Source organism: Lagenorhynchus albirostris, chromosome 7, assembly GCF_949774975.1.
Source record: "Lagenorhynchus albirostris chromosome 7, mLagAlb1.1, whole genome shotgun sequence".
Classification (NCBI taxonomy): Eukaryota; Metazoa; Chordata; class Mammalia; order Artiodactyla; family Delphinidae; genus Lagenorhynchus; species Lagenorhynchus albirostris.
The window spans coordinates 64,592,826-64,616,455 of record NC_083101.1 but is presented as its reverse complement, the minus strand read 5'-3'; the positions used below and the strand labels follow the sequence as shown (position 1 = coordinate 64,616,455).

Sequence of the window (23,630 nt, the reverse complement as noted above, 5' to 3'; positions counted from 1 at the left end):
GAGAGGAAAAAGCCACCACAGGATGGTTTAATGTCAAATAATGTGATATTAATTTAGGAGCCAACTAAATTTTAGAACTTTAAAAAACAGAATCATGCATGAGCAATACAGAGTGGAATCTGGATCCGGACAGGAAATCCAGCTTCAGAAAGCTAAGCATAAACAGGAGGTTGGGGGAGGAATGGAAACTTTCAGGTGTATTGGAATTAAATGACCCCTAGGTCCTTTCTAGCTCCACATATCTGATTCTAAGAGTGCTGAAAGAATGTGTTAACTTGTTTTTAAAAGTGGCATTATTGAAATATAATGTACATGACCATAAAACTCACCCATTATAATTATACACTTCAAGGATTTGTAGTAAATCATAGAGTTGTGCAATCGTCACCATAATCTAATCCATTTTTTTCCATGTTGTTTGTGGGGTAGAAGCCATTTTATTTTTCTAGTATAAAGGTACATAGTGACGCATTAAAATTGTAGAGCAAGTTTCAAGGATGCTAAGGTGACTCACTGAAAGTATGTATAATAGACATGTGCAGGCAGCTGATCTACTGAAACAAATAGGGAGAAAGAAAGGGAAGGTGGTGGCTGGAGGCAGTGTAGAACAATGGTTACCACCACGCCTTAAGGTCAGATTGCTGAAGTTCAGATTCTGGCATCCCTACTTCCTTAATAGCTGTCTGACCTCAAACAAGTTACTTAAACTCTCTGACCCTCATTTCACTCATCTGTAAGTTAACAGCACCTACTTCATGGGGTTATGAAGGGTAAAGGAGATAATTTATGCAAGGGGCCCAGCATAATCCTGGCACATAATAAGTACTCAATAAATGTTAGCAATTTTTATAATTGTCACTGGATCACCATTAAATAGCCCTTCATGAGCCAGACACAAAAGATCATGTGCTCTGTGATACAATTTATATGAAATTCTAGAAAAGGCAAAATGAGAGTGACAGGGCTTCCCTGGTGGCGCAGTGGTTGAGTGTCCGCCTGTTGATGCAGGGGACATGGGTTCGTGCCCCGGTCCGGTCCGGGAAGATCCCACATGCCCCGGAGCGGCTGGGCACAACAGTGAGAGGCCCCTGTACCGCAAAAAAAAAAAAAAAAAAAAAAAAGAGAGTGACAGAAAGCAGATCAGGCAGATCAGTGGTTGCCAGAGGCCAGGGAGTGGGGGAAGGAAATTGACAGCAAAGAGGCACAGGGAACTTTTTGGGTGTGTTTTCATGATTGGAATGGTGTTTTGTAAACATCTGTTATCCAATTACAAACTTAAACTTGGTGAATTTTATCGTATGTAAAATAAAGCTGACCACCCCCCCCCACCAAATACCCTTATAATTTTTCAGTTGGATAGTTCAGTTACCTTACGTGTTATACGCAGGAATCAATTTCTAAACGAAGCCAACAAATATTTGTTGAGCAACTACCACGCGTAAGGCACTGTTCTAGGTGCTGGGGATACAGTTTTGAAGAAGACAAACAGCATCCGTACCCTCATGGATCTTATAGTTCAAGCACGAATTATGTACATATGTTTGGGGTTACAAAATGGGTCATCGTGACAGGATATTGGGAGGAGGGGTAGAGGAGCTCTAAGTTGTATAAATATATGTCCTGTGGTTTTTCTGTTATTTTTCAACCATACACAGAAGCAAACACAGCATTCCTGTATCTGAAGATGATGTCCCTGACTTAGTGTCTGGACAGGTGGAATGACAGAGACCTTTGGGTGACTTGTGACCTTGACTCAAGGCTGCTCTCTGGCCTCACCATCTGCGAGATGCAGTGCGCACCTGGCGAGGGAAGGGGACTGGCACTGGCCCAGAGACCAGGTGGACGGTTCAAAGGGGCATCAGGGTTAGGTGGCTTTGACCTTGGTTGGCCTCGTTAACCCAGCGCTCTCTTGGCTCCAGGCCTCCCCACAGAGTACTGGTAGCTGGTACTCTCAGGTGCCTTTCCAAAGAGTGGGCCAGACCAACGAACTTCGCCAGTGACTCCGCCCACGAGGTGACTCCGCCCACGCAATGACCCCTCCCATGTGGATCCTAAGTGGATGCCGTCTGGAGGCGGAAAAGCGTTGGGGAATCTGATTGGCTGCTCTAGTCAGAGCCGCGTAGAGGGCGGGGCGAGGCCTGCAGGGGGCGGAGCTTGTGTAGAGGCCCGCCACCCAGCGCCGGCTCGGGGAATAGATGCTCTTCTGGTGTGCGGGCGCCGGGGGCGGGGAAAGCACACGCCCAGCGGCGCGCTGGCCCCGCCCGGGACCCGGCGGGAGCGCGGGGCCACCCTCTTCCTCCTTTGCTGGCGCTGGGCTGAGCCCAGAGCCGAGAAACTGAGTTGGCTCTGAGCTCCCTGTTTGGTTTCTGGGCGGCGGCAGCCGGAGGAGGAACATGGCGCTCGTAGGCAACGGAGCAGAGTTGGAAGCGGACGAGGTACTGGCTGGTGGGGAGTGTGGGCACTGCCCCTGGAGCCCGGGAGGAATGAGCGAGCTCGGCAGGGTTGAGCGAGTCCGGCAGGGACGGTCAAGGTTCCGCCCCCTTGGTTCCCTGTCTGGGACCTGCAGCCTCCCGCCCGGGGGAAGGGACAGGGGCTGCGGCTGGGGACACGAGGCCTTGGGAAGTCTGTCCTCGCTGGAGCGAGGAGTGTCTCTGCGGCTCTCGGAGCGGAGGCGCTGCTGAAGTTGCGGGCGCCGGCATCGTGGGCTCTTTCGGATCGGAGGACACCACGTCCGGCCAGCGGGTGGATGGGTGCGAACGCGCGGGAGCGCAGGACCCGCAGTACAGAGCAGTACTGAGCCTCACCAGGGACGCCTAGGCTTTATGAGGTCTGACTCTGAAGTCCCGACATTGGCCCTTTAGAGTTTGTAGAATCGTCTCTTGACCTGGGAATTTCACCTTCTCTGGAAGTTTCCAGTGGCAGAACAGAAAGGCTTGCAATCGATGAGAGGAGGGGGACAGTCGGAGGAAAAAGGAGCCCTCGGGGTGTCTGCACCCGCGGGCAGTGCAGGGCTGCCCAGGGGCTGGAAGGCTAGGGACCTGGAGCAGCAGCCCAGGAATTGGTGCTTTCCCCTCCGTGTACGGGGCCCGGGCCTTTTCCCAGCAGGTTCCCAGTGTGGGTGGTGGACGGAGGGAAGGCGCTTGGAGAGCCGACTCCGGCCTCTAGTGGTCTCGACTGTCTTTAAATAATTAGCCACTTCCTTCTGTGGCTGGCGCGCCCGGGTCTGAGCACCCTTGGGCGGAAGAGCAGGACCTGTTGATTTATCGACTGTTCCTTTGAGCAGTTGGCAGCTCCGGAGAGACGCGCTCTCCGGCGCTTGAAGTTGAGGCCAGCGGCGGCGGCCGCAGGAGCAGCACCCACAGCGGCTGCTGCTGCCATTTTACCTGACTTGAATTTTACAAGTCGCTGCCTGAGGAGGCTTAGTTTCAAATGATGCAATAGTGGAAGATCTGGAGTTGGCGGGTTAAGCTTCCTGTCCATCCCTTTCAGTGTCGGGAAACTCTTCTGACAACGAATACTATGTTTGAAATGTAGCACTTAAAATAAAACAAAAACCGAGCTCCAGCTCCTTTACACGACTGGCCGACAGGAGGGCAAGCCTGACTGTCCAGAAGCTTCCTTACAACATGTGCCTTCCAAGGAGGGTATCAGGACCACAGATCAATGAACTAGAGCTTGCATAGCTGCATCTATTGTTGAAACTTTAAAATTACACATAAAGGCAAATGATGAAATAGCATATTTGTTGCCGTTTTCATCTGTGACAGCCTTTCTTTATTTACAGCCTTAGGCTGTCTTTTTGGTACGACCTGGAGCCGGCTTTTTTCATTCCTCCTGTCTTAGATCTTTTCTGTAACCAACATCATAACACTCATAGTGCTTTGACTATACATTCACTTTATCCTTTAAAGGTTCTTATCGCTCTCTGCTGTATATTAAATTATGTATCCGTGTTCTTGGCATGCAAGGCTCTCTACAGTGTAGTCTCAATCTGATGTCCCAGCCTTGTCCCCAGCCACTTTTCTATTTATAACCATTTAGTTTAATGTGTTATGCCTGTATTAGAAATAAGGAAACAAGACTGGGAGTAGGGAATTCCCTGGCAGTCCAGTGGTTAGAACTCTGCCCTTCCACTGCAGGGGGCATGCGTTCGATCCCTGGTTGGGGAACTAAGATCCCACATGCTGCATGGCACAGCCAAAAGAAAGGGACTGGGAGTAGCTAGTAAATGTGGAGTGAAATTTTTGAATCCCTGGGCTTCTTGTTGAAAAAGATTTGCTACACTTAGGGTGATATAATTGTCTAGACCAGGGCATTGTTGGGAGAGAACACTTGGACAGTAGGTGTAAACTGGGACTGTCTTGGGCATATTGAGACATGGCTACCCTAGCTGTGCCCACAGCCTGCAAGGTGAACCTAATGCCATGCGTTTGCTAGGGAGGAGGGCTCTGGCTCTGTGGGGGAAATTAGGTTTTAGAGCAGCAGAGAGCCTGGCACACAGATACTTGGTAATACGTATTTATTGAATGAATAAATTCAATGAATTTATTGAATGAATGAAGACTGTGCTTAATAACGTCTCAGTTTTTGCCATATCTTTCGTTTGTTTTTTAAAATTCAGTAACTGTTAGGCTCCCATTACATGTTAGGTACTCTACTGGTCCTAGGAAATGAGCAAAGTACAATCAGAATTTTTTTGTTCATGCCAAATCCACTTTTGTTCCTCATGGTGCACCATTTCCATTGGAATAAATTTTGCAAACATTTATTGAACATTTGCTTCGTGCTTAAACTTAGTAGGTGTCTTAGAAACAGAAGGCAGTTTTGGCTCTCTACGGTTCTCAGTCTGGGTAAGGAGATACGGCACGTGAACAAGAACTCTAGAAAAGAGATCAAGGCAGGGTAAGCAAGTAAGAAGTGATGCATTGTCAACCGGGTACCCTTGACTTATTTGTGGAAAGTCCTTCACTTTCAGTGGGCTGAAGCACTCTACCACAAGTGCACAAGACCCTGCTCTTCAACTTTCTGGATGTGTGAAACTAAAAGAGCTGGGAAGTTTTTCAAACAATATAAATTTGATAGTCTTTGAGGCCACTATTTGATATGCTAGGAAAGTAAAAAGGGACAAATTGGTGTAGTTGGAAAAGTGGTAGGTTAGGAATTAGGTGAACTGGGCTCTCAGCTCAGTCACTAATTTGCCCAATAGCCATTCATTCATTAAGTGTGCAAACATCTGACTGTGTTATGTGCCAAGCCTGGTCCTAGCTTGGAGATACAACAGTGACCCAGGCTGACAAGGTCTCTGTCTATAACAATATAGTGACCTTGATTGAGCCAGTCTCTCTACCTCTTAGGGCTCTTTTAAGTTTCCTCATCTGAAGATGGAGGGGCTCTATGAGCCCTGAGTGTTCTTCCAGCTCCAAAAGTCTACACTTTTAGAGGTGGGGGGCTCCTTTGTTTGGGAGAAAGGCTAATAGTATGGGAATCCCTTTTCTTTAAAAGTACCCAAGGAGATGATGGTAGTAGAGGGGCCCTTATTATCGTTGTGGGATGGGGTGTTTTCTTAGGTAAACTGGTGTTTTTTGTTTTTTTTGTTTTTTTCTCTAGGTGCTAGGAGGATAAACGTGGGAACACAGAGGTTAGGGCTTGCAGCCTCAGGGGTGGCAAAAATTGGTTCTGGAGGGAGGCAGAAACTTCTCAGATGTTCCAGTGGTTTGTGGCCCTTCAAAGCTTGGTGGGCAAAATCTTACTTCTTAACATTTAAATTTCTCTCATTGGTTTTTCTTGGGTATTACACAAGCAACATTGACATTGAGTTCATGGAAGATATACAGAATGTATGCAGGGTCATTACTACAAACCTATGGCAACTAGATGGCTATGACTGGAGAACTTTCTGTCCATCAATAGCTTGATCCTGAAGCCATATCTCTGTTGGTGACTTCCTTATCCATTAGGGCTGCTTTTGGCTGCCTTGTGGCTGTTAAGTGCTTATGTTTGACCCACACTACTTTGTGTGTGACTTGGGATTTGAAAATTAAATAAAAGTACTTTATATTTTATTCTTTAATCCTATTAGAATTATTCAACCCACTAATAACTGTGCCAGGTATTGAAAAGAGAAACTATTGATGATATCTGAATGAATATGTAGCAGCTGGATAAGTTAAAAATTATTTTCTCATATAAAACAAGAGTTAAGTTCATGAAAAATAACTTTTAAGAAGATTTTGTTTTCAATTGTTTTACCTTTTCTGGAAAAATAGCAGTTTTGAAAGTTTGAAAAATTTGGTTACATTGCTATTATTATGTAGAAATTGGCAATTTTTATGTATAATTTGATACATCACATTTTTACATTAAAATTACATTAAAAGTTACTCAGCAAATACAAAGTTTAATGTTAATAGCTTTAAATTTTAAAACATGACTTAACATTTTTATTGCCATTCTGAACCCATTATTATATAAGAAGAATAAACTTTATACTTGCTCTTTTATGTATAAAGTACAGATATATCTCTGTGCTATTAACATTTCATGGGGGATGTGGTTAGGAAAAAAAATGTCTAAAAAGGCTCCTGGGGCAGGAGGACAACATTGAAAAAAGGTTGAGAAACACTGGATTACGGAAAGAAATGGTTTACGTGACAAATGCTTTCATGGCCTGAATTTTTGGCCCAGGACTTTTTGGATCTAATTCTGATTTAGAAATTTTCCCCAGTGGCGTTTTAGATGAAGTTTAGATAAAACTGATTGCTACAGTTTTCTTCGTATCAGATTCATTCTTTCATTCCATCAGTGTTCATTGAGCACCTCCCCAGGTGCAGCAGTCTTCAGGTGCTGGAAGTCCATACTGAGATAAGATGGCTTGATTGCTCTTGAGGAACACACGCTCTAGCAAAAGACACAGTTACACAAGTAACGAGTGCTGTCTTTGGGTCAGGGTAGATTTTAGGTAGGAGGGTCGTATAATTTATCATCCACAGCAGGGCCCTGGGGAAGTCAGTGTGCTGCTTTCAGTAATTACTCCAGGACAACAGGTGCAAACAGAAATGGTTGGTTGCCCTCGTTTAGCGGCTGGCAAAGACTTTAAAGAAGAGGTGGTATTTGAACTGGGTCTTTAAAAAATTTTTTTTATTTAAAATATAGTTGATTTACAATGTTGTGTTAGTTTCAGGTGTATAGCAAAGTGATTCAGATGTATGTGTGTATATATATATATATATTTTTTTCTTTTTTAGATTCTTTTCCATTTTAGGTTATTGCAAGATTTTGAGTATAGATCCCAGTGCTATACAGGAGGCCCTTGTTGGTCATCTATTTTATATATAGTAGTATGTATATAAAGGAAACAATCCCATTTACCATCGCATGAAAAAGAATAAAATACCTAGGAATAAACCTACCTAAGAAGGCAAAATACCTGTACTCTGAAAGCTATAAGATGCTGATGAAAGAAATCCAAGATTACACAAACAGATAGAAATGCATACTGTGTTCTTGGATTGGAAGAATCAATATTATTAAAATGACCATACTACCCAAGGCCATCTACAGATTCCATGCAATCTCTATCAAGTTACCAATGGCATGTTTCACAGAACTAGAACAAAAACTTTTAAAATTCGTATGGAAACACAAAAGAGCCCGAATTGGCAAAGCAATTCTGAGGAAGAAGAATGGAGCTGGAAGAATCCGGCTCCCTGAACTGGATCTTGAAGGGTGTGCTAGGTGGAGCAAGTGCAATAAGGCAGAGGCGTGGGTGGAAGTTGAGATGGGGCGGGGATGAGAGCATGCCCTGCGGTCAGCAGGGTGCTCAGCATATGGGGAGGAGTGCCTTGGAGGGCTGCGATCTCCTAAAAAATGGGGACCCAGAGGACTTTTTAACTAGGCAAGAGTGATACAATTATTTATTTTAGGAAGCTAAGTCTGGTGAAGTTGGTGCAGCCAGACTGGGGGTGGTGGCAGGAAGGGCAAGAGGCTGTTGCGACAGTTCAGAATGGGAGGTGGTGAGGACTGGAGTGGAGCAGAGGTCTTGGGGTTGGAGAGAGGAGGCCAGAAAGGAGGGACTTCTCAGGGAGGACTCGGAGGAGGAATTGGCCTGGTGGCCTGTTCCCTAGTTGGAGGGGCAGTGGAATGGGCGGAAGGGAGGAGCCGGTAAGAGATGATTCTTGGCTGGCTGGCGGTGCTGTTACCTAAGAAGACAACTGGGTAGGATTCAGCCTTCCGGTGGGTGTGGAGGGTGGGGAAGGACCTCATGCAGAATTGACTCACCTGCTTGGCTCACTGTGACTTTCCTTACTGAGGGAGCACGGCCATTTGCTTATGAGTGGATGAATCTGGGCAAGGTTAGGAAAGGATGGTTGTAAATTGGTCCTGCAGGTGAGCGAGAGGAAAAAAATAGCATCAGCTTACCGTCGTCAGCCTGGATGCCAGCTCAGGTTAACAAACAAGCAATTTTCCTGAAATGTTCAATTTTTTTTTTTTTTTTTTTGCAGTACGCGGGCCTCTCACTGCTGTGGCCTCTCCCGTTGCGGAGCACAGGCTCCGGACGCGCAGGCTCAGCGGCCATGGCTCATGGGCCAGCCGCTCTGCGGCATGTGGGATCTTCCCGGACTGGGGCACGAACCCGTGTCCCCTGCATCGGCAGGCGGACTCTCAACCACTGCGCCACCACGTGCGCCACACGGTGGACATGCCACCGTGTCCCCTGAATGTTCAGTTTTGAATCATTTGAAAGACCATCTGTTCTGGGAATGCTACTTTCTCAGTGAAACTTGCCCTCATTTTCTGCTCACGTCCCCTTTGCCCCACACCTCCTACCTCCCCCTCAAGTCCAGAGGTGCAGGCGTGCTTCTTAGACAGGAATCAGTTCTTCCTTGGGTTAGCTGTTTGCTTTCCTTCCTATCTTAGCTCCCTGCGCACGGGTGCTGTTACTAATTGTGCACCGTGTGAACTGGATACTGTGAGTTCTGAGAGGCTAGTGGTTTCCGTCTGGCTGTCTGTTGACAGTCCCCCGGCCCCCAGTCTCAGGTGCCCCGGTGGCCAGCTCAGGCAGGTCTCCTGAAGTTACTGTGTGCTCACTTCCCAGGAGAGGAGTGCCCGGGGATTCGCCTGGGCGCTGAGAGGCTTCCTGGGGAGAGCTTCCCTTTGTCAAACCTCCCCTCGGTCATTGTGTCAGAACTTTCCTCTTCCATCCCTGTGCTTAGTGGGAGTCAGTCACATCCCCAGACTCTGGCCAGTGGGCCGTACTGGCTAGGTCACCACACCTCTCTAAAGGGACTCTTGACGTGTTGACTTCCTGGCAGTTCATAATGCCATTATGCATCTTGAGCTCTTTATTGAAAGACTGGGTGTGTAGTAAGAGCTTTTTTTGCTGAGATCTGTGGACCTGTATTTTAAAATATTTTAGTGAAATGATGCACTATGTATATTTGTTGGGTCTGATTGTAACTAGTGAAGGAGAAGATTATTCAGTCTAAGTTCATGTATCGGGTTTTATGCCAGGTGCTCCTGCCCTAAGTGATGGTCTAGTGGGAGGTGGGGGTGTAAACAAATAGATGCAGTTATCTGTGCTGAGAACTACACAGGAGGGATGCCGAGGTGCTTTGGCAGCACGGAGGAGGGCATCTCACCTGGAGTGGGGAGAGGGAATGGGTAATCAGGGATGGTTTCCTCAAGGAGGCCATTTCTTAGACATTCTGGGTCTTGCGGGATGAGTAGGGGTTAGCCATGTAGAAGAGAGCTGGGGACAAACGGGACTCTTGCAGTGCGTCCCGGGGAGAGGGAACAGCAGGCATAGGGTTCGGCGGTGAAGAAGTGCTTGTGGTGCTCTGGGTGGCAGGAAATGAGGCTCAAGGGCAGGAAGGGCTCTTTTAAGTTTTTCATGCTGAATCGTGGATATCATGATGTGCAATGGTGTGCATTTAAGGGTTTCAGCTGAGCAGAGGTGTGGTGAGATCCGAGCTGTAGGTTGGTCCCTCTGGCAGTGCATGGAGGCCGATTGATTGGAGGAAGACAGGACCGGAGGTGAGGAGGGAGGTTGTTTTCTGGTGTTTTTGTTTTGTTGAATGACTGTTACAGCCCCCTGAAGGCCCACTCTGTGCAGCGCTAGCTAGGTACTGGGATAACATGATGGGAAAGACATGGCTTTGATCCCTCTGGAGCAGCCAAGCAGGAATATGGACACACAAAACCACTCTCACCTGGAATGGAGGGGCGAGTTCGGCGAGCTTGTAAGCAGGCCTGGGGCTTCAAGAAGGAGGAGGAAGAGAGGGCTTTCCTGGGGTTGTCACTCACCCTGAAGGTGCTGGTGAGGCGTGCCTCCCTGCCCCTCCACCCCCAAGTCAGATCAGCTAACTTGGTTTCCAGACCAAGTCTTTACTGCCCAGCTGTGTGACTTAACCCCTTTGGGCCTTGGTTTCCTCTTATGTAACCTGAAGGAATTGACCTTGATGATCTGTTTCTGAAGTTCTCGGCTTTGACGTTTGTGATCTAGAAGGTGACATGGGATCTGGACTTTGAGGGGTGGAGTTTTAGCAGGCAGCCATGGAGAGCAGATCACGGCTTCATTCCTTCAGGCAGAGGGACCAGTGGGGAAACATGCCCGGGCATGGGTGAAGCTTGGTGGAGGCTGAAGTGCAGACTGTGCGAGGGCTCTGTGGTCGAGGCTGGAAGACAGTGCTGTGTGTGTTCCAGCAGATTTTGGTAGGTCTTGAACGCTCAGCTAAGCAGTTTGGCTTTTTTGTTTTCATTTGTTTTTTTCAATTTTCTTCCTTGACATATGTATCCTCCCACATTTGGGAAATGTGTTTCTTTTTTTGTTTGTTTTTTGATAAAGGAAGAAATGATGATCCCATTTCTTTTCCTTTCCCAGCCCCATTTCCAAAGTACTTAGTTTTAAACTGATGACTGTAACCTGCAATGCACTAGTTAAGGAGGCAGACAAGTCAGGCACGATTGAGTACTTCCATAGGCTGTGTTTTGTCACATAGACTCTTACCCTCAGCTAAGTTCTCAGACGCAGAAGCCCTGGACCCACGACTCTGGTGCCGTCAGCAGGACCAGTCAGGGGTTCTCTGAGGGTGTCCCTCTGTCCTCCTTTTCTCTTGCCCTGCTTCTTTAGGCTGCTTTGCCCCAGAGTTCTGGGCTTCCTGGTCTATTTTCCATGCATGAATCACAGTCCTTCCACTCAGAGCTAAAGGCAACAAACCTCAGAGTCTCACTTCGTTTTTTCAGACCAAATGGGGTAGGATCTTTTTGAGAGGAGGCGGGCAACACAGATGACAGAGTGGGAGAGTCTGGAAGAGAGGGGAATGAGGCCTGGCTCCAGGACCCTCTGCCGGAAGCACTCAGATGTCATCATCTGTGCAAAATCATCACCCGAGTGCTTGTTGTTCGAGAATAGCTACCCCTGGCTTGGATTCCGGTCTAGGCTTCTCATCTCTTTTGCTGTGTGACCTGGAGCTCGTTATTTAACTTGTCTGATGCTTTTCATTTATAAAACAGGAATAATGACGACTACCCCATAAGGTTGGCAAACAGGATGAAATACGAGTCTGTTTTACAAAGCACCTGGCACATAGAAGTACCCTTAACGTGCTAGTTTTCTCTTCCCTTCTGCTTTACCTTAAGGTATTGCTGCCACGGTTTATTATTTATGGGTTTGATGGAGAATCTGTTTTAGTGTGTCCGAATGTAGTTTCACCTTATTTTTGCAGCCTATAGGGGAGAAACTAATGCAGAAGTTCACAGCCTAGACACAGGCAGTGACTGGCTGAAGGCCATCCAGCTCACTTAGGCATGGAATGAGGGTTAGAAGCCAAGTGCTGTAACTCTACATTCATGGCCCTTTCCACTAGGTCAGGGAGTGGCAGACTGTGCTGCAAGAACAGTGTAGCCTCCCTCCTGCCTGTTCTTGTAAATAACATTTTATTGGAATACAGACATGCCCGTTTGTTTAGGTGTTGCCTGTTGCCGTTTACACTCAATGTCAGAGGTAGTAGTTAGGACACACCGTATGGCCCACGTGGCCTAAATATTTATAGGGTCTTTGGGGAAACATTTTGCTGACCCCTGTACTAGGTGATTTCTGGGGCTATATGTGAGTTTGTTTATAAAGCGTCGTAAGCTTTATGAATTAAATTTGCTTGTTTCCTTAATACTCCTATCATAGGCATCAAAAACGCGGAAAACATAGAAATCTATTTGACACACCCCATGAAGTGCTGTGGCAGAAGTTCTGGAGTCAGATGGGTTTGAATCCCTGCTCCTCCATGTACAGACTTAGATAAGTTAATCTCTCTAAGCTTCAGTTTCTTCATCAGTCAAATGGGGATAATGTTGTAGAACCTGCTTCAGAGAGTTATTTATTTATTTATTTATTTACTTTTGGCTGCGTTGGGTCTTCGTTGCTGCATGCGGGCTTTCTCTAGTCGTGGAGAGCCATGGCTACTCTTCGTTGCGGTGCATGGGCTTCTCATTGCCGCAGCTTCTCCTCCTGTTGCGGAGCATGGGCTCTAGGCGTGCGGGCTTCAGTAGTTGTGGCACGTGGGCTCAGTAGTTGTGGCTCGCGGGCTCTAGAGCGCAGGCTCGGTAGTTGTGGCGCACGGACTTAGTTGCTCCGCGGCATGAGGGATCTTCCTGGACCGGGGCTCGAACCCGTGTCCCCTGCATTGGCAGGCGGATTCTTAACCACTGCACCACCAGGAGAGTCCTCAGAGGGTTATTGAGAGGATGAACACCTTACAAAGTGCTTAGCATATGGGGTGCAAATGTTGGCCCTTAGTACTATTATTATTAAGGCTGCATGATGCGGATACTTGACATTGATTTCCCAATCCAATAAGGAACTGACCTTGCATAAACATCGGCCCATGCAGAGTCCTGCAAGACTCCTCTTCCACTTGGATTCCTTTAGGATGATGCAGATACCTCTAAGGCTAATCTCAGGACTCCAGCTAGGTCAATTCTGCAAGTTTATAATCCTCACACCTCTCCCTCCCTGAGCGGAGAGGGGAAACCACTTACCGCAAAAGAGAGTATAAACATGGGCTCAAAGGGCCATCTGTTTCAGCAGAACAGTGTTTATAATAGTCAGCAAGGGACTTGGCCATATCCATAATATTTTGAAACTGACATTTGCCCCCTGACACCTAAGTGGTACGTGTGGTAACCTCTAGTTTCTCCAAATGTGTGGTTGTGCAGGATGGTCCCCTCTTTAACATTGGTGAATGTCATAACATTCTTACGACATTTCCATAAGATCGTAAAGCACCTAGATGTTAATAGGAGACTGTAGGAGGTATGTTTGTGTTCGGCTACTTAGCCTAAGAGGTTAAAAGGTAAAGGAGGTGACAGTGTGTGTGCACTCCTGGGCCCTGGAGGGAGCTCTAGGGTTCTTTCTCTGCCTCAAAATCATGTGCCATGCCAGACTGCTGTGTTTAAAGTTCAAGTCCATCCTAACCTTGCTGCTTAAAATCTGTCCACAGTGTTTCTTTTGCTTTTGAGGTATTCTGCAAACACTTGAGCATGGTGTATGAAGCCTTACTTAGGACCTATCTTGGTGGTTCTCACAAGGTGCATAGGTAACCTGGTTAGGGGAGTGGGTGGCTTGTTAAGATGCATGTTTCTAGGTCCTCCCACAAGCCATTCTTCTTCAGTGGGTCTGGGGTGGTTCCTAGGAGTTTGTCCTCCTAACAGGACCTTTAATATCAGCTTGTAGCTCCCCTTCCGGGCGCCATCTCCCAAAGGGGCAGCCTTTCTCACTTCTCAGCTTTTTCATACACTGTTTCCTCAACTTGGATGATTCCTCTTCATCCTTGAAGACCTCCCTCAGGTACCATTTCTCCTCCAGCCTTTCCAGATATTCCCTTATTTTCTCCCCTCCAGGTACTCAATGACCATTTAGCATTCCTGGCTGCTTCCAAGGAGAAATATTCCTCTTTCACCATACAGGCTATGACACCCAGCAGGGATAGGATGTAGGTGCCTTGGTGTTCCAAAAGGAAAGGGTGGGACTTTTCCCCCCAGAAAGCAGCAAAGGAACTCCCTTCAGTGCTTTCTAACAACGTGATATTTTTAGCCTTTCAACCAGAAAGGAGAATTTACCTCCATAATCTATTAGCTTTATCTCAGTATTCTTAAAAAAAAAAGCTTTATTGAGGTGTAATTTACATGCCATTCATTCACTCCTTTTAAGTGTACAATTCAATGATCTTTAGTAAATTTACATTGTGCAGCTATCACCACAATCCAATTTAAGAACGTTTCCATGACCCCATAAAGATTTCCTTTATCTGCTGCTCTCACCTCAATATACTTTTCACCTTTAACTTGATTGAAAAATTAAAAATCATTAGGATAAAATAGAATTTCCCAGGCAGAAGTAAAAATGAGCAGCCATTATATATGATGAGGACAAAGCAGACATGTTAGGCATCAAAAAGCAAGACTGTAGAGCAGAGTGCATTTGGGTCAGCGCTGACTTGGCTCTTAACACTGTGACGTCATCAGAAGACAGGCTCGAGGGCTGAGTGAACTACCCTTGTCGGGATGAATAATTTGTCCCATTTGCAATAAAGCAGAAGATGTGTAGTATATACAGATGATGGTTTTTCCTGATTTTCTGGTTCATTCCCCAAGGCAGATGCTACTTATCCAACATGTTTAGCTTGCTGCCAAAGCACAAACAAGCAATTGCATTTCTAAGCCATTAACAGTTGATTGAAAGGGACTGTCACCCTAGCACAAGTCTCAAATGGGGCAAAGAGTCAAAAAAATTTCTGCCTCGGGCTTCCCTGGTGGCGCAGTGGTTGAGAGTCCGCCTGCTGGTGCAGGGGACACGGGCTCGTGCCCCGGTCCGGGAAGATCCCACATGCCGCGGAGTGGCTGGGCCCGTGAGCCATGGCCGCTGAGCCTGCGCGTCCGGAGCCTGTGCTCCGTAACGGGAGAGGCCACAACAGTGAGAGGCCCGCGTACCGGAAAAAAAAAAAAAATTTCTGCCTCTTTTCAGGCATCCCATCTGAATTTCAGATTTGTCGTATCTGTTCCTAGGAAGGCATGTGGGAGAGAGGAAAGAATGTGGATGGGCTTACAGGTTAGTGGACATGGATTGGGTTCTGTCACTTGCAGAGGCACTGTGACCTTGGGCAAGTTACTTAATCTCTCTGTGAGCTTCAGTCTCCTCATAAGTCAGTGGGGGATTCTAATGGCCACCTCAGAGAGTTGCTACTAGCAGCCTTGGCAACTCATCCAGAGCCATTCATTTGAATAGCAATGATGTATAGATTTTGCTTTTTATCAGTACATAAGAATGGCTAGAATTTTCCAGAGCAGGAAAGAATCCTAGTAAGATTGTATCAAATATTACAACTAGCCATATTGAACATCTTGATATTCAATATGCATTTGCTGATATTCATTTTAAGATCTAGTTTTCAGAGAGAAGGGTTTTTTTTGTTTTCATTTTAAAATACAAACAATGGTAAATGCCCTTGCAGACACTGGCCCAAGCTAGGTAACCAAGGGCAAGACACTGGGAGCCATAGCTTCCTCCCTCCTACAGTGGGATGAAGTGAAATAACGCATGTAATCTAGCTGGGCTAAATAGGGAGCATTCAGAAAATGAGGATGAGTATAATTTATTCATACACTTAATGCTTTTAGAAGCCTGAGGTGTTCACATTTCTAACAGTTTTCTATTTAGTAATATTAGCATACGTGCATAGGTGGTATTTCTCCCAACTTTTCAAAATGGAAAACATTGAGATTCGTGGACTTTTTCATCGGACGTCAAGCAAATTTACTCCGATCTCATAAATAGTAGCGATGACTTTATAAGGTGTTAGGTTCCACGAGTCCAACTGTAATGCTAATTATATTGGAAATTTAAAAAGTAAAGCTACTAGCTTAGAAAGAATCTTTTTTTTTTTTAATCTTCTAAAGGCTTACCTGCTTTTACCTCCCTTTATAGTTTATGGTGGAGGAGGTTACATTTTAACCTAGATAAGAGTCCCCCTTTTTGATGTACACAGTCAGAACTTTAAGTCTGCATGCCTCAGGGAGCAGGTTTCACTTGAAAATAGATTAGGTTCAACGTGGTGGGGGGGGGTGGACACAACATGTGACATGCTAAAATGAACTCCTGTCTCTTTGTTAAAGACCAAAAAGCATTCCATTTCAATTGTGGCAATTTGGTGACAATCATCCCTTCCATAATTATTTTAGGAGGAAACACAAGACTTTGGGGGAACAATTTAAAGCAGCATTACTCAACCAAAAAAGCCCTCCCCGTGCCTCATCCTTGATCTTCCCTGTCTGTTCCCCTCAATTTACGCTTCTTTTGCCTCCCAAGTCTCTGTCATCAGCTAGTCCTGTCGGATCTACCTCCAAAACATGGCTCCTTACTGCATACTGGCCCCTGCTCTCTCTCCATCACCGCTATGTCCCCAGGCCACACCACTGTCTTCTCCCCCATGCGTCTCTGGAAGAGCATCCTCACTGGTCTCCCTACTTCCTCTCTGGCTCTGCAATCCACTCTCACTCTGCAGCCCAAGGGCGCTTTTACAAATAGTAATCACATTGCGCCCCCACTTCAAACTGTTTATTTAGGATGAAATCCACACTTCTTTTTTGGCTTTCCTCTTCCAGCTCATCTCCTGCCCCTCTCCCCGGCGTTCCTCTGCTGTAGCCACCCTGGCTTCCGTTAGGTTTCTTGAACATGCCCAGTTCTTTTCCACCATAGTGCTCCTGCGTGAGTGTTTCCCCAGCCTGGCGGACTGCACCAGTTCTTCATGTGACCAGCTCCTTCTCGGCTTTCCATCCTCACTTTAAAGATCAGGTTCCAAGTGCAGTTTTCCTTGGGTTTCATCTTCAGAGCAGCCTTTCTTTCCTCTATTACGCATCCTGTCTATTTCCTCATAGATATAATCACCGTCTGTATTATCTTGTTTGCTTATTTTCTTCATTGTCATCTGTCTCCATCAGGTTTCAGCACAGGAAGCAGAAACTGGTGTAGGTAGTTTACATAAGAAAGAGTTTAAGAAGGGAATCCCCAGATGTTTACAAAGTGGACGGAGGGGCTGTAGGTGTGGTTCTAGGCTGGGCCTCTGTGAAAGACCCTCAGTGCTGTCCAGAACCGACTCACTAGGGCAGGTGCTGTGGCTGATGGTTCTAGAGCTAAGAGTTCCCAGCGCTTTGCAGTAGCTGTGGTTCAGGGATCAGGAAGCCAGAATGGAGACACGTCTGCTGCCACTGTCTTATATATGCTAAAAGGTGGAGAAAGGATGCTGAGCCCAGCTGTTGAGACCACGTAAGTTCCCTCACCCTTGCTTGATGGCAGAAAAAGTCAGAAAGGGGCAGGAAAATGACCTCAGCCTTTTGGATCTTGTACGGGTATATCTTAATGGGTGTAACCTAATTCTCACCCAGAATCAGCTTACTTCCTCTACAGCCACAAATCTATCAGGCCCTGAGGAGCTCCTGTCTCTGTAAATTGTACTGCAGTTCCTCAAATTTCTCTTGTGATTGATCAAAACTCCATTGATTGTTCTGACTTGTTCTGTTGTCTCCAGATGTTTCTCAGCTTCCTTTTTTTGCGGTACGCGGGCCTCTCACTGTTGTGGCCTCTCCCGTTGCGGAGCACAGGCTCCGGACGCGCAGGCTTAGCGGCCATGGCTCACGGGCCCAGCCGCTCCACGGCATGTGGGATCTTCCCGGACCAGGGCACGAACCCATGTCCCCTGCATCGGCAGGCGGACTCTCAACCACTGCGCCACCAGGGAAGACCCTCTCAGCTTCTTAATTTTGGCAGTTCTTTATTTTCAGGTTGGCTGCACACTCTTGCCAGTTTTCATTATAGATAGCGCTTTCTCTTACTTAAAAAGAAACAAAGAGACTGAGTTTTAGAGGTCTGCACCATTATTCTGATACAAACACCGACAATCCTTTAGATTCTCCCAGTATTTATTAGATCAGCTAAGAATTGGTAAGGAAACTCAGCTTCAGATGGCAGCAAATCAAGCAGACCCTTAATGTTCTCTTTTTTAACAAAGTCCATTTTGTAATGTATATCGGCGTGTCAAGTGTGTAGGTCAGTGGCTACATACCTCAGTTTTCATTAGGGGACTTGGAAAAATAATTGAGTCTTATTGCAAAAGTTTAGATGTGCCTAACCTTATAAGATTCCTTGGCAAAACAGAATTCTCATAATAAGCAAGTTCTAGGTATTAGAATTTGCTCCAACGGGGTAAAAAGTGAGAAATGTAAAAGTTGCCTAGACCAAATTTGGGACAATCTGAGCACCAAAATAAGTAAGGACAGTAATGTATTATAGACCACTGAAAATAGGTCTCCTTGAGTCCATGTGGATGATGACCAACTAGATAGACACATGGAGGAGACGGGAGGGATTTACTTTCAGCAGAATGCCAAAGACCAACTGGTAGAAGTGGAGGGAGTGCTAGAGGTGGGAAAGCAGTGTTCAGCTCTCCTAATAAAGATGGAGTCAGGTAGCCATCATCACAGGTGATATAGACAAGTTTGGGGGAGGAGCATGATATTGATCTGCTCTTACCCTGTCTCACCACAGATTCCTTATGACTTGCAAGACAAAAATGGTAACTATGCAGTGGAGAAATCAGACACCACTTTGACCAGGTGACCAAAATTAATATCACCAGTGGGGGCAGACAACATCTGTGCCTCCAGGTAGAAGTGACCTGACAAGGACACAGGGTCCCTTCTGTACTAGTCTAACCTGAATCTGATTACAGAGAAACTTTAAATAAGGAAGGTTCTATTAAAAAAAAAAAAAAAAAGAAGAGGACTGTACTCTCCAAAAATGTCAGTGTCATAAAAGACAAAGGCTGTGAAAATGTCCCAGATTAGAGGAGGCAAAGGAGATGGAACAGCTAAATGCAATAGTTGACCTAAGACTAGCTCCTGTATTGAAGGGAAAAATGCTACAAAGGAACATTGTTGGGTCAATTGACAAAATTGGAAAATGGACAGGAGTTTAAAGTAGTTAAATTTACTGATGTAGATAACTGTACTGTGGTTATGTAAGAGAATATCTGTATTTTTAAAAAATACAAACTGGAGTATTTAGAGGTACAGGGCCGCAATATATGTAATTTACTCTCAAATGGTTTAGAAAAAATTTTTTATCTAGACAGAGAGGAAGGGAAATGGAGTTGAAGAGGGAGAGGGAAGAACAGATTATAAGGCAAATGGAGCAAAATGTTAACACTAGATGAATCTGAATAAATGGCATACAAGCTTTCTTTGTACCATTCTGTAAATTTGAAGTTATTTCTAAATAAAAAGTTTTAGGGACTTCCCTGGTGGTCCAGCGGTTAATTAAGACTCTGTGCTCCCAATGCAGGGGGCCCAGGTTCGATCCCTGGTCAGGGAACTAGATCCCACATGCCACAACTAAAGATCCCGCATGCTGCAGCGAAGGTCCTGCATACCGCAACTAAGATGTGGTACAGCCAAATAAATAAATTTTTTTTTTTTTTTTTCGGTACGCGGGCCTCTCACTGTTGTGGCCTCTCCTGTTGTGGAGCACAGGCTCCGGATGCGCAGGCTCAGCGGGCATGGCTCACGGGCCCAGCCGCTCCGCGGCATGTGGGATCTTCCCGGACCGGGGCACGAACCCGTGTTCCCTGCATCGGCAGGCGGACTCTCAACCACTGTGCTACCAGGGAAGCCCAATAAATATTTTTTTAAAAAGTTTAAAAAAAATTTTTTTGGGGGGTGTTCCTTGGTGGTTTAGCAGTTAGGATTTGATACCCATGACCCAAGTTCAATCCCTGGTCAGGGAACTGAGATCCTGCAAGCCACGTGGTGTGACCAAAAACAAAAAAAATAAAGTTTTCTAGAAACAGAAAGTGCTTTTCACTTATACTGGGCACAAAAGGATCTGGGTTATGAAGCAATTTAGCTGAAATGTCATCTTACCTTATTGTGCTTGAATTTTTCTCTAGGTATGTTGGATCTACTTATTGCAAAATAAATAACTTTTTTTATATTGTTCAAATTGTTCATTCTTTTTTACATTACTCAAGCAATACATCAAAGCATTCCTGTTGTAAAAGATTTAAGTCATTCAGAAGCCACAACATGATCTTTCACTTTACCATTCCTTCCCTGCCCATGCTTAGCAGAAATCAGCATTGAGTTTTGACTAATGTAAATGGGATCTTATACCATACACCTTTCCCAGGAACAGGCTTTCCATTTAATATATCTGGGAGGTATTTCTACTGTTTGCTTTACTTTTTATCTAATGACGGAAGAGAGTTAGATAATATAATTGTACCATAATTTATTTAACTAGATCCCTGTTGAAGAGCATTTAGGTTGTTTCAATACAGTGTGTACCATAATAGATGGACCCTTGTGCATGTGTATATTTTAATAGTATAGAATCCTGGAAGTAATATTGCTGTGTATGCATTAAAATTTTTTAATAAATACAGCTAGGGCTTCCCTGGTGGTGCAGTGGTTGAGAGTCCGCCTGCCGATGCAGGGGACACGAGTTCGTGCCCTGGTCCGGGAAGATCCCACATGCCGTGAGAGGCTGGGCCCGTGAGCCATGGCCGCTGAGCCTGCGCGTCCAGAGCCTGTGCTCTGCAACGGGAGAGGCCGCAACAGTGAGAGGCCCGCAAAAAAAAAAAAAAAAAAAAAAAAAAAAAACCCAGCTAGACTGACTTCTAAATAGATTGTAGCAACAGTATACGTTCTATTTTCCAACATCTCTGCCAACTGTGGATATTATTAATTTAAAAAATGTTTGCCAGTCTTATGGACAAAGTAATACTACTTTTTAGGTGCACATTTCCAAGTTTATTGGCTATTGGTTTTCTTTTCTAGTGCACAGTTTCTTCATACCCTTTATGATTCTTTTGGTTGTTTGTCTCTTTCTTATTGATCTGTAAGAGTTCTTTATATATATGGATAATCATTTTTTTGCTTGTTTATGGTACCTTAAATATTTTCTCCTAGCCATTTGCTTGTCTTGGAAGTTTTAAATTTTTATGTAGCCAAACCTTTTACTCTTTTCTTTATGGCTTCTCGGTTTTGTGTCTTATTTAGAAAGATTGTCCATGTTTTCAAGACTTTGAAAAATATTCTGCATACATTCATCTTTTGTTTTTGTATTTATCTCTTTAATGCACCTAGAAATTTGAATATGGGTTTATTTTCACTTTGGTCCCAATAGATAACTAATTTATTCAGCATCATTTATTAAATAATTCATTATTATTTCTCCAATTTAAATTTTAACAGAATCATAAAATAAATTCCTATGTGTACAGGAGTCCATGTCTGCATTGTTTTTTTTTAAATTTTATTTATTTATTTTTTTGGCTGCATTGGGTCTTCATTGCTGCCCGTGGGCTTTCTCTAGTTGTAGCGAGCAGGGGCTACTCTTCGTTGCGGTGCGTGGGCTTCTCATTGTGGTGGCTTCTCTTGTTATGGAGCATGGGCTTCAGTAGTTGCAGCATGTGGGCTCAGTAGTTGTGGCACGTGGGCCCTAGAGCACACTGGCTTCAGTAGTTGTGGCAGGTGGGCTCAGTAGTTGCAGTGTGTGGGCTCTAGGACACATGGGCTTCAGTAGTTGTGGCTTGCAGGCTCTAGAGCGCAGGCTCAGTAGTTGTGTTGCACGGGCTTAGTTGCTCTGTGGCATGTGGGATCTTCCTGGACCAGGAATTGAACCCATGTCCCCTGCATTGGCAGGTGGATTCTTAACCACTGCGCCACGAGGGAAGCCCCCTTCTGCTATTTTGGAATAAGTTTCTATATTTAATTGCTTCTTGTTAGAAGCAAACTGTCAGCATTTCACATATGATGGGATTGATTTAGTCATTTTGTCTTAACAGTATAAAGTTTACTTCTCTACATAATACAAATGTGTAGGTATGCATTTAGCTTCTTGCTGAAATTTTCTTGATGTTGAGGGGGGAGTGCTGGTGGGAGAGAAGGAGAATTTAGTCTTGACAGAAATGAATATATCAGAGTTTTAGCCTTTTGTCTCTTAGACTCTCCCAAAAGAACAGATTAGAGTTCTCAGCATCTCTGCTTTGCTAGCACCTATAGTTCTCATGAGAGTATGTACCCTGGGAGGGAAAGTACTGTCTGAGTGGTCCAGTATTTGGACATAAAACTTTCTCCTGCAGTAATAACAATGAAATTAATCATTTAATGAGAGCTGACATTATCAAATACTTACTATGGACCAGACACCTACATACAGCTCACTTAATTCTTTCAATCCCACAAATTTGGTATTATTGTTATTCCCATTTTACAGTGTTGAATATGAATCTTAGAGAAGCTAAGTAACTTGCCCAAAGCCACACACAGTTAAGAAGTGATGGAGCTGTTGGTGGGACTCTAAACCCATGTTACTAGCATTATTTATTTCCCCCTTGAATTTGAAGCTTGAAGGCTGTGAGTTTTTTTGGTAAATAATTCCTACTATTTTCTAGATTTTTCACATCTGTTTCTTACTCTATTCTCAAAATATCTAAGGGGTAGGGAAGGAAATTCGATGGTTTATCCATTTATGCAAAGGTGGGCAAACTTTTTCTGTAAAAGACCAGATAGTAAATATTTTGAGCTTTGTAGACCATATCGTCTCACTTGCAACTACTCAGCTCTGCGGGTGTAACAGGAAATATATAAATAGACAATATGTAAATGATTGAGAGTGGCAGTGTTCCAATAAAACTTTATTTACAAAAACAACAGTTTGGATTTGGCTCATGAGTTACAGTTGGCTGACCTCTGTGGTGGTGGACTGATCGGATCTCTTTGGGGACAGCTGGACATAGCCGGGGGTGGGGCAGAATCAGAATTCCTAGTGAGAAGTGTTGTGCCCTGCCCACTCCCCAAGCTTCTCCAGGCTGCATCACTTAGTACCACTCACTAGTGCCTTTAGGAGAGTCAAGTCCCAACAATAATAGTGATAGTGAGTGTTTTGTCCTGGGTGCTTTGTACTGTGTGCTTTGCACATGTGTCATTTAATCAGTGAATAACCCAGTGAGATGGGAAACTGAGGTACAAGAAAGGAGAAGGCTTGCCCAAGGTCATAGGGTAGTAGGTGGTGAAATGGATTTGAACCCAGGGAGGTTGATTCTGAGCATGTGAGCTCAAGTCTTACCTTATCTCTCCCACATTATGGGCTTTATCAGCTTGAGGTTGCCTTTGAAGCCTTATTCTTCAGGAACTGCCTCTTCCCAGCACTCATATTAAGAGATAAGATTCTCTTTTTAAGACATTTACTTTGGAACCGAGCTACAAGTAAGGGAATGCTAATTCTGCCATTTTTCTGTTATAGTTGGAAAGTTTGAGGGTGAAATAAGATGATGCAAGAGGTTTCTTTTTGCTTGTCCTTAGGCTGCACTGAAGACTATCAGCTGTAGAACTACTTTAATGATAACAAAGGAAATTATTTGTTAGTGTTGTGTCAACACGGAGCCGGGGTGCATTAAATACGTTATCTCAGTTAAACCTGAAAACAGTGCTGTAAATTAAGTGGCATTATTCCGATTTCACAGATGAAAAAACTGAGGCTCATCTATGAGATGTTGATAAGTTAATTAAATCTCCACGAGTCT

At 44.9% G+C, this 23,630-nt stretch overlaps 1 protein-coding gene across 4 annotated transcripts in view; it reads left to right on the top strand.

Annotated features, from left to right (window-relative positions):
- The first annotated feature begins 2,179 nt into the window (after nt 1-2,179).
- TTC39B (tetratricopeptide repeat domain 39B) overlaps nt 2,180-23,630 on the top strand; it is a 133,860-nt gene continuing 112,409 nt past the window's right edge. For all 4 annotated transcript variants that reach the window (XM_060155091.1, XM_060155093.1, XM_060155090.1 and 1 more), the window contains exon 1: nt 2,180-2,435. In XM_060155091.1, coding sequence (XP_060011074.1) covers nt 2,394-2,435 — 42 coding nt within the window. In that variant the 5' untranslated portion in view covers nt 2,180-2,393. The remainder of the gene's footprint in view (nt 2,436-23,630) is intronic.